Below are 11746 nucleotides of genomic sequence, written 5' to 3'. Positions count from 1 at the left end.
CTGAGTTAGTTGTAGGGATGGAGCAACATAGATACCTAATGTAAATAATAACTTCCTAAGATATACTCGTGCCCATACTGGGTGCGGTGGTGGTGGTGGTAACTTTGGAAAGACCAGACCTTGTTCTCATGACCCAATTTGACCTGGCTTGGGAAACTTGTATGCAGCCAATTTGGAATTTGAGTGCTTCACCCTGTGAGCAGCAACCACGTCCATCTGTTTCATCATGTAAAGAACAAACACTTTGATGATGGCTAAATGTATATCACAATACAGCAGTTACTCTGAATGAATGGTCTGAATGAGAGGTTTACACAGACACGCTAAAGAGGAAGCTTCTCAAAACACCATTACAGCCAGACACTTAGGATACAAATGATGTACACAATATGGTCATATAACTGCACATCACACATACATGATGCAGAGATGGCTATGGAAAATACTCACTTTTTCACTTGATTCTGCTTCCTTTTGGCTTCTGCACCCCTTTGGTGCATAACAGGGAAGTAGGTATTTGTGTTTAGTGGAAGAAATTACACTGACTAACAGACACAAGCATTTTACTCATAAATTTATCATAGACTATTGCTGAGTAGACTGACAGACAACCACTACAAATGGTGCATTAAACATTTAACGAACCCAGGCTGAGCTCCCAGCCCTGTTGAAGCCAATGAAAGTTTTGCACTTTTTTTTTTTGCAAGGGTGGGGGGGTTGAGTAAAGGGGGCAGCGTTTTCTGATGGTTTCTAATTCTTGGTTAATCACTTAGTAGAAAAATAGAAACGATGCCTTAAAGAGAGCATCCTTTTCCTTTGTGTTGTTACTTCATAGACATTAGAGTTCACCACAAGCAAAATATGGTGTTCAACAGGGGCTGAGGAGACTGCCAGACCTGGTTTCTAAAGTAGATGATGATATTTCTATAACGTGTGTGTATTAGTGCAGCACATCTGTGATGCACTCCGAGAGAAGTATGTGCTGGCCTTGTGTGCGTCTCAAATACTTTCAAAAAGTACAGTAGCTGTTACCCTAAAATGGGAAAGGAATAAAAGAGGATTGTGGATTTTGTTGAAGCCTCTCATAAAAGAATAACTATGTGCTGAGATTACTTCCATTAAACCTCCTGTTGAGTAGGAATAAATATTAACAGTAAAACAAATGCACTTGTTTGGGGAACAAATTCATGCATGTGAGTGACAGGAGGGAATAAAATCCGCTCTTGTAGCGAGACAGAAGCCCTGTGTGTTATGGTAATATTCAGTCACTGTCTTCAATAAGCTAGTGAAGCCACCTAAGGCTCGATGGGCACTCCAAGGTGCCAGGTTTAGTGTGATGACGTTGCATCCTTCCTTCAGCTAAGTGGTAGAAATGAAAGCAATGGGCTCTGCGAAATAACATATTCTGGCTTGGACCAGGATTAGAATCCCAGTCAGAGCGTAGGGATGGGATCTGAGATATTGAAAATGATACTACTGTGAAGTGGTGGTTTCTTATTTTATATATGCATTGAATATGAATATTTTATATATACATTGCAAATGAGTATTCATGGCATGAATACTGATGGCATGAATTAGAGTTGGTGTCTTCAATCAGTTTTAGATAACTTTCTGGTAACTGACATATACTGTACTTTCTACAACACCCTTTATTTGGGGAAAAATGCATTTTTCTTTAAGTTCTCATGTCAATAACATCTAAAACCCCAAGTGATTTGCATTAATTACCCCACACTGTTTTTCCCCATGTCATTGAGGAACCATGATGACACTGGTGTGAGAACCTCTAGCAGACGGGTTCAACCAGCATCACTGCAGCTGACATTGGGCCGAGGGGAAACTGAGGAGCAGGGCAGGTTCCCCTCGGGCTGCGTGTGCCGTGGTTCGTGGGGGGCTTTGGCATCTCCCGCGTGGCTGGTGACTCGCGCTGTGTCCCCGGCCTCCTCAGAGCCCCGCGCTCCGCCCACCTGTGATGTCATAGTAAGGAGGGGCTTTTCCTCTGCAGACTCCTCCCTCGGAATCTCCTTCATCACCATGGCAACAGCCTTATCTGCCGCCCTAGTTTTTTCAGCGAAATCAACAATGGCGCGTCAGCAGTGAGCCTGGCAACAACCGCTTCCCAAAAACACACCCCAGAACCATCCAGCCGTTAAACCCACGGCACTTATGGCTGCAAGCAAAGCTTGGTTGAAAGTAGAATACGCAAACACTGTTTAAAAATAATTATTTATCTGTGAACCCGATAGCTTACAACGTGGTTGGGATCTAGCCATAGTCTCCTGACTTGTTGGAGTTGCCCCAGTGAAATCAATAGGAACATGGCAGTGCCTTGCTGGGGCGAGGCTGGCTGGAAATACTCCAGCGTGAACAGAAGGATTTGGACCTTCTGCATGATGGGATCTCCATGGGAGCAAGGATTTGCTCCTTGATTTAAATTTTAGTTACCCAAATCACAGAATGTCAGGGACTGGAAGGGACCTCGAAAGATCATCTAGTCCAATCCCCCTGCCGGATGTTTATATTTGAAATATCTGGGGTTTTTTCACTTAAAAATATCATCAAACTGATTTTGCAAATAAAGCACAGTTCCCTGTAGTTCACTGAGGCAAACTCTCCCTGGAATTGAACGTATAACCTGCAGGGCAGGGCCCGCATTTTTTTATAGCTCTAGTCGGATTTTTAAAAATTTACATGGTATAAACAGTCTGGTTTTCACTAACAGAATATATGGAGCCAAATTCTGCCATCACAGGCATTGCTACAGCTCTCCCCAAAATGGTCCTTGTTGTTAAACTTACTGTAAGGATTTATTTTAAACTTCACTTTAAAAAAAATTCACTTAATATATTGTAAATATTCAAGAAAAAGTTAAAATATTTCAACATTATTTCATATTTTCGCCAAACAAAAAATGCACTAACATTATGTGCAATATTATCTTTGAAGCCATATTCTTTATTTAAAAAGGGTATTTATCTTGAATTCACATGGATTTCTGTATTTTGATCTCTTATACTTTTGCAAGTGACAGAGCAAGTCTGTGTGTACACATAAAGCATAGCAGCAGAGCTGTGTTGTGCTGGTGACCCTGGACGTGTCCTTACTGTTACACTTATAAAGCTCTCATTTATTTCTGTGGAAGTTTTAGCTGTGCAAAGACTGCAGGATCTGGCTCCATAAAAGCAGCATTTTACACTAGACTTAAATATATTTAAATACTTAAAAGTCTATTAACAGAAGGGGTTCTTTACTACCACATCATATACTAGAATTACTTTCACTAGCATTCTGTGTCCAATAAAAAAAACCCCCAACACTATTGCTTACACTGAACTACAGGTTGTTTCAGAAACACTTCATCAGTTGCAGGTAAAAACATTGCATTCCGTTGCAGTTATTGAACAGATTTTATTAATTGTCAGGTCAATCTTAGGTTAGCTTGCTTGTGCAACACATCACAGTTACCCTACAGGGAGTTCTTTGCATGCTGCAAAGAAGTCTCAGAGCAGAAGTGTCACAGATGATAAGCATGCTGGATTTGTGATGCCTTTGATATCTAAAGAATTGCAAAGTCATCGTAAAATTAAATATATTTAATTCAATGAGAGTTACCTCTGGTTGATAAGCATATGGAAGGTTCTTGGCCAGTTACATATTTACTCTGTTCGTGATTCATATGACATATTCCAGATCTATGAAGCTTGTTTCTAGTATGACGCGTGGAGCTATTGTTAGCTAGCACTAATAACATGCTATTTGATCTTTAGAAAATGTACTCCTTTTGTGCTGAGTGCTAGAACAAAATAGTTTACCAGCTAGAAAGGATGCATTGTAAAGCATGCAGTGCTTTTTATTTCTTGCAGAGTAAAAACCCACCAAAGCAAAGGTCAGGTCACTTTTTTGAAGACAGAGCCACTTTTTCTTCAAGGTTTCACCTACTGCCTGGAAAGAGTCATGATACTCGTATTAGTGCCTGCTGTTAACCTTTCATAAACAAAACTCTGCAAAACCCTGGGAGTGGGTGGTACCATATATAAAATCTGTCTCATCATTTTAAAGTGGCTATAGTACAATGTAGAATAATAACCTGGTGCATACCTCTGTGCTATCTTTTATGAGCAGACTCCATCTATTTGCTAGTCAAAGCAAGTGTTTTGATACTAATTTTTTTTTATTAGGTCTTTCTTTTAGCTTTCCTAAAAGACTTCATCTAAGTCAGGTTGGTTTATTTCTGGCTACTCAGCCTATGGTATGAAAATAACTTTTCTGAAACTAGAAGTTAGTAGGCAATTTCCTGGACAACAAGGAGAAAGGCATTGCAGTGAAATAGCTTAAGTTCTCAGATTCTGGTGGAGATACACGGGTGACCAATTCATTGGAAAATCCAGTTTTTTATTCTGGTAACTAGAAATGGGGTTTTTTGTCCAATATAAGGTATGTAAGCTTGAAAATGTTGGTCTCTTTATTCACTATAGTGAGTATATATTCAGTCCTTGCCTATGGAACAATAGGCAGAAGAATTGGAGAGGAATGAAAACACTTTTTCTATGACCAGGACAGCCTCTTTCCATTGTGAACTGCAGCTGAAATGATAATCTCTAGCACATTTATGACAATAACCATTGAAGGATTTGGGCTTGCTGTGTGTATTTATCTGTTACAGTAGCTTATTACTCAAACCATGTAGTTCTGTAACAGCTAATTTTGCAGTTGCAAGGTCTTAAAAATGAACAGTTTGCTGATAGGTGGATTTGGAAGGTAAGTTATTTTCTCACGTAAACAACAGTTTAATAATTCAGTAAATAAATTTCATTGTTGCCTATTTGTCTGCAGCATACAGATGGAAACAATTGTGATGCAGAGCATGACAACCTATGTGCAAATCAAGACAAACACAAATCAGTGAAAGAAAAATATATTATTTGTTTTAATGGAATACACTGCTTAAGAAAAACTGAGAAACATGCTGGTACTTCAGTATTTGATACACAAAATGGAATAGTTCCTTTAGGTGAAGTCTCCAGAGCAAAATAAGGAGTACAATTCAGAGTATTCCCATAATGCTAAATATTTATAATAGAATTAGATTCAAAACTTAATAATAATTTCTCTAGGTTTGTCCTTTGGGATCAGATAATAGATAGTAATAAACATTTCCAAAGGAATATGCTGATTTGGCAGGATTTTGTAAGGAAATACTCTTATTTTTTTGCAGCTGGTGTTTCTGAATAGTTCCAAATTAATTTTTGTAGAAGTCACATTATTTAGATGGGGTACCTAGTAATGAGCATTTAATTAAGCTACTTTAAGAGCATATTAATGTACACTTCTAGGACAGCATACAGTTTTGTTTGTTTTTAAAATCAGTGGTGCATATCAGTTTAATCATGCTTATATACAATAAAACTTTTTTTCTTTAAGTAGATCACCTTCAAGTCATCGTGGGCAGACCAGGTAGAATGAATGTATGGTCATACTCGAAACATTACTGTTTGATGAAACTTTATATAATTGTGTAATTTTTTTTCTTCAGTTGTTTGCAAATTTGTTCTTGTGTACAAAAAGCCAATGGCCAGTACCTTGTAAATATTTAACATTTGGACAACAGTATTTAAACTATAATGGCTAATTACAGAAATTCTTTGTCATCTTGTATGGAACAAAAGGATTTTATCTAAATCCATAACATAATTAGAAATTTTCTCCCTTTTTTTTTAATAGCTTTAATAGATTGGGGAGGGGTTTAATAAAGCAAACTTTATGAAAGATGCATTAGTGGTAACTTTTAGTAGCTGTAGTCTTTCTATGTTAGGAGAAAGAACAGATAGAGCTACTGTACATATTGCACTTGGGCTGCTTGGCTGCTGTCCAGATCCCCAGGCAGCTGATATATTAGACTTGCAGTACCAATTAAGCAGCCTATTCAAAATGTCTTTATGCACCACAAATCTTTGAGTTTTGTACAATTTAAAAATAAAAACGAAGGGTCAAACTTGGCTTTACTGTTTAAAATTATGCAGTGCTAACATTTTTACCTCTCAAAGGGAGCACACAGACCTATAAAATGGTACCATGAGAGTTCTAGTGTCCACTATGATTGTGAGCTCTTGATTTCACACAGGATCTGTGTTTATTACTTTGTATTTTTCCCTTCTCAGGCTTCTCTGTTCATGTTTTCTCCATATGTCTTTCTTTTCATCATCTATGCTTTTCTACTGTTTTCTAGTGGTGCTGTATCTTGCATCTTGGATATCATTAAAAATAACGAGAAACCATATGGTGAGACGGTTTTATGAACCAACACAAGATGGGATTCTGTTTCATCAAAGATCTTGATAGTTTTTTGTTACAAGCTTAAGGAAGTGAGAGATATACCTAAGGTATCAATGGGAACAGAATTCCTTTAGGCAGTGCTCAGTTGACTGTGGTGTGGAGACATGTGAAGAAGCTCTGTGTCCTGAACTGGAAGCAGTATTGTCAAGGCAGACCAGCTTTCAGAACCCGAGCTAGTATTTCCATATTTTACATGCATTCTTTGGAACTTCTTATCAAGCTTCCTGTTAGTGATGGTCTAACCTCTCTTGACTAATGACCTTTAGTATTTTCTTCTTATGAGATTATGACAAAATACAGATAGTGTGGGCTACAGAGAAGGAATCGGGTATAGGCAGCCCTGCCTAAGAAATCATCTAAAGTAAAGCAGCTAAATCCATATTGTCTGAGTTCAATGTGTACTACTCATCTTTCATTCCTTTCTTTTTTCATTCTTATGAAGATGGATAAGAGATTTCAGAATCAATATGGGAAGACTTTTCCTTTACTGCCTACAAGAAGATTGGCAAAGAAAGAGATAATAGCTGATAAAAGGTAATCGGCACAAGTGTTCACGTTTACCTTGATTGGGTTGTGTCTTATGTCCATTTAAATGTCAATACTGTGGTTAATGCTTCTCAAACTGGAATGCAATTTTTCACTGAAATGGCATTGTTAGGTTTTCTGTTTATTGACCATCAGTAACTGTTGCATTACACGTGCTCCCTTTACGAGTTTTCTCATTCTGATGCTTATAGATTCATTCTGAAAGCCAAGTGGGAGTGCTTCCAAAGCATCTCTGGTGAAACCTCTGCAAGACCCATTTTGCTCTCAAGAACTTATGCAAAGTTATTGTACTTAATGGATCTGAACACTTATTATGATGACAAATTAATAAACAATCTGTCAAATCTAACTCATTCTCTAGAAACTGGTATGATTTCTGCAGGCTAGTAGGATGTTGACCTAACTGTAAATAGTAAATCCAGCCTGAAATATAGAGCAAGGTTGGCAAGAAGAGCAAGGTCTGGGACAGAACTAACTACTTAAAGGTAGTTTAAGATTCTGGTCCTTTTATGAATGAGTTATATAATACAGCTGCTTGCAGTAGTAGGCTTGGGCAAGCATTTTGCTATTTGACTTCAAAACTTTCAGGGAATAGCTGTAGAATTTCTTTCATCTCTGCTTAGTCTGAGTCAAGGAACATTGTGAAATCATTGGATTTAGCGACTGTCAATTTCAAATTTGTCTGGTAGTCTTCAGCAGAGAATTGATACTAAAATATTTCTCTCTCTCTCAGTTTGGGTTCGTTTTATGTTGACTTCAATATCATGAGCCCTAATCGTAACATACGCATAATAACAGCAGAAATAGTTTACTACTACAGTAATGCATGTACTGAATTAGAATAAAGCATTCTTCTAGTACTAGTTCCAGTGAAATTCAAGGAGCTCACATCACTTTTGAAGGAAACACATTAGTGACTAAGGTACCTTCCATTGTTTGAATGTGTGTTCACGTCACATGTGATGTATAAACAATGTATTTTACTTATTCTTTTCCTCCCAGCACTTAACGTATGGTAGGGGTTCCTCACCTCTGAAAGCTGCTACACAATTTTTAATGGTTTTGTTTCATGAAATATTTGGAGAACTCAGACTCACAGTCTGCAGCAAAGTAGTGAGATTAAAGGCCAACTTGCTACTTTGATACACATAATATTACTGATGAAACAAGTTCTGGTATGACTTCCAGTTTTGTGCCCTTCTTTGCACGTTATCTTTAGTGGAGTTTCCCAAGATGAAGTTCATGTTGCATGAAGGGCTACAGCAGGGGCAGACACTAAGGATATAGTCAGGAGCACAGAGAGCTCCTGAAACAGATGTCTGTCAGACAGGATCTGCCATGATTTATGTGTATGTGTAATGTAGATCTTGCTTTCGTGGCACAGGAGTGAAGATAATTTAATTCCAATGGCATTTATTCACATATATGAACAGTTGGGCATTACATTTTATCTGATGTTTTCAAATGATAATTTAAATTCCACTTCCTAATAAAGAACCCATAATGCCTGAGTTATGTGCCTGTGCTGGAACTGTGGTAGTTTGTCAAAAATTCACATCAGTGAGAAAGTAGTGAAATCTGTGCCTTGAAGCATTTTGTGCATGTACATTCTGCTTAATAATTAGCAATGTTTCAGCATATAAGAAACTGGGTGGGGGATAACTTTTAATAATTTTCCATGTGCTTGTCTTCAGATGGGAGATGAGAAGGCACTCTAGCAAATTTTCCTTATGTTCCTCTGCTGGTTCACAAACCCAGGTGTTTCAGCTGACAGAGGTTGGTCAGTGGACCATAAATACTGAATGGATGAATTTTTGATACATCCATAAGAACTCTTATCAGCATCCAGAAGCAGACCCTCTTCCACACACTCTTAATACGCCTTAAAAAATACTTAAAAGACAAATGTAGACATGAAGCCTTGGCCTGTCATTTGCATTCCCTCTCCTCCTTTTAGGTAAGTTTAGTTCATTTTCTGAGTAATTTGAGGGCTAGAAGTATAATAATCACTAATAATTATGGAGAATTTTGACTTAAAACAGACAGTAAAGGTTTCAGCATTTGATTTTAAAACTGCATCCAATAATAATTTAGTTATTAAATGTTTTCTCTTTAAAAATCTAGAATTTGTTATTTTGGGGGGTAGAAGTTGTAATTATATTGCAATTCTTTTACACTCTCCCCCAGACACAGAGGATGTTAATCCAGAATGATCAGTAAACCATTTAATATAGATGAAATAAATTTGGATTATAAGTAATCTGTGGACATGTAGAACTTTTGTATTAGCGATAATCCTATTCAAGATGTAATGCCACAGCTAGGCTAAACACAGAATTGATGGGAATTTGAGTAAACAGGGCAGTTTCAAAAATATATACATATCTTGTGCTTTTTAAAAAAGAATTGTTTAGGAAAAAATGAAAATAAACTGAGAGGTGGTATCTTTTTATGTGGAAAAATCAGAGGCTTATCAAGGGGCAGGAATACAGAATAGTCTTTGTAGGAAAATCAGAATATATAACACCGTTCTGAACTAATTGATGATTACTGTTGATGAAAACTGAGCCTCTTTTATATAAAATGTTTTGTAAGTGTAGTGATCAGGTAACCCTCAGTGAAATTAATAGCAGGGAAGATGTTGGGAATCTTGATTTTGACTGTTTTGCTTGGATCTGCTTTTGCGTTATCTCTGCCTTTAACTCTGTTGCTGTTAGCGAGGGGCTCCTGTACTCTCAGGTGTGGTGCCCTGAGAGCTAAAACATGAATTTATTTACATTAATGTGGCAGAGGTGGTGTTGACCAGAGCAAATTGTGGAGTGAGTCATGGCATAGCTTAAATGTTCCTGTTTATTTTTCAAAAGAACAGATTGAACTGTTCCCAGAACTTTTGTGCCTTAACTATTATAGCTTGATATCACTAACGTTTCTCAATAGCTGCACTTAAATGTGGCAACATAGAAGTATTTTTGCCTCCCATAAAAAGCAATCTCCCAGTACCTACTAACAGTCTGTCTTCAGTCTCAGACTCCAGCTTTTGCAGAGAAAAATGTGGATGATCTCTGGTGAGAGATCAGTCTGTGGGTTGTTCTCTGACTTCTTCATGTGGGATCAATGAAACTCTGAAAAGCGTACCACAATACTTTTAGGTATGCATAAAAGACAACTAGAATTGTAGCTGTGTCTGGAATATGATGCAAGTTCTTTTAAAAAAAGAAAGCAATGCAGGTTCTGATGATAAAGTAGTATAATCTGCACTCTCCTTGCCTGGAGAAATGGAAGAAATGTGTATTTTTTCCACTGTTTGCAAGCCTAAGTGCTTTGTCCTCCTTGTTCCAGGTATCATTATAAAACCATTCACTTCACAGCTGTATGCCTGTGTAGCCAAAAAAGGAATTAGGTCCCATTAGCAATCTTCTTGTTTGTGGATGCTTCCTCTAGATTAGGCAGAAACTCATCAGTCATTTAGAATGAGAGGCAAAGAAATAAACATAATTTAAAAGAACAAAAAAATCCCTTATGGAGATAAAAGAAGGTTCTGCATGCATACTAATCCAATCGTATCCTATAGTTACAATTCTGTGAGAGTTTTAAGATCTTTAAGTCCTGAAACTCTGGTTTTCTGCACAGAAAAGAACTGGCACACCTGTAGAGAATGAAACAAACATTTTTAGGAAAACTGCGGGTGGGACATAGTGGTTGTCATTTCCTCTGACTTTTACATGTCCAGACTAAAAGAGTCTGTGTTGCTTATTGCCACTGTAGGGATGCTTTTACTCTTGTTTTGAAAGCCTTTAAAGAATGTGGTATTATTTAGGAAAGGTGGAATTATGTTGAATAAGAGCAACTGTTCAGCTGCCCTGTTACTTCAGAGTCAGATAAAATTCTGCAACTGTTTTGAATAGTAAGATGTGTGTTCAAATAAATGAATTGGTATAAGCCTCTTGCTAGGTGCCTAATTTCAGTACCATCTGAAACTCGTATTACTTCTAATACGACTTATTTTGATTGTTCTGATTTTCTTTACAAAGGAAGACAGCTTGGACACGGAAGATTGTAATGTATTCTCATCAGTATTAACTCTTATTGAAGATTAGGATGAAAATCTCAGGATTTGAGTTCTGTAAATCTGGGGTAAACATTATGTGATCAAAATCCATGCCTTCAGTTTAATTCTTTCATATAGATTATTTTGTGATTTCTGTATAATAATTACAGGAAAAGATTTAATACTGTTTAGGATTTTTGGTTTTGTTTGTCTCTTTTGTTAAATGCCTTGCTCAAATGCTATGCAAAAAAAAAAAAAAAAGAGAAAATTTTCTTAACATTAAATGCTAAAATGTATTTAATCCCAACATAATATATGTGATTCTACTACGTAAAAGAGTAGAAAGATGATGAGGCAGAGAATGAATGGAACGAAATAAAGTTTAAAAGTGTAGATGGAGGGTTATGATCTGGATATATTTTGAAGCAGATTTTTGTTACTTTCTCATCAGGCCTGTGATTAGACCTGTACATGTTAAATAATGAAAACATTATAGTAGATGGCAAGTTTGAAAACAACAGATCAGGATAGTTTATGATTGAAAAATAATTTCAGGACTTATTTTCCTGACCTATTTGAGTTCTCTCCAGCCACCATTCTGAATGCTGCCAGGATAGGTGTAGCATTTTCTGTAATGCAAACACTTGATTCTCACCATCATATAAACTTCTGATACACTTGAATTTATTTTGTCATTTTTCTGCTACAGCCTTAAGATTTGAGTCCTTTCTACAGAGAATGGAGACTAAAGTAGAGCTGTTATAGCACTTTGGTAATAACAGGGCTTTATGCTCTACCCTTGACCCCAAATTAATG

General features: G+C 37.0%; 1 protein-coding gene across 3 annotated transcripts in view; it reads right to left on the bottom strand.

Moving 5' to 3' along the window:
* Positions 1-3942, bottom strand: part of PEX5L (peroxisomal biogenesis factor 5 like) — a 41400-nt gene extending 37458 nt beyond the window's left edge. The window contains exons 1-3 of one of the 3 annotated variants that reach the window (XM_029084803.1): positions 3880-3942; positions 1971-2075; positions 451-489 (exon numbers count right to left, since the gene is read on the bottom strand). In XM_029084803.1, the coding sequence (XP_028940636.1) occupies positions 451-489; positions 1971-2039 (108 nt within the window). In that variant the 5' untranslated portion in view covers positions 2040-2075; positions 3880-3942. The remainder of the gene's footprint in view (positions 1-450; positions 490-1970; positions 2076-3879) is intronic. The other 2 variants (XM_010167240.1, XM_010167241.2) reach the window with 2 other exon arrangements.
* Between the last annotated feature and the right edge of the window lie 7804 nt (positions 3943-11746).

Source organism: Antrostomus carolinensis, unplaced genomic scaffold (assembly GCF_000700745.2).
Source record: "Antrostomus carolinensis isolate BGI_N321 unplaced genomic scaffold, ASM70074v2 scaffold19634, whole genome shotgun sequence".
In the NCBI taxonomy this organism is placed as follows: domain Eukaryota; kingdom Metazoa; phylum Chordata; class Aves; order Caprimulgiformes; family Caprimulgidae; genus Antrostomus; species Antrostomus carolinensis.
The sequence above is the reverse complement of the archived record's forward strand: the minus strand, read 5'-3'. Positions and strand labels throughout refer to the sequence as shown.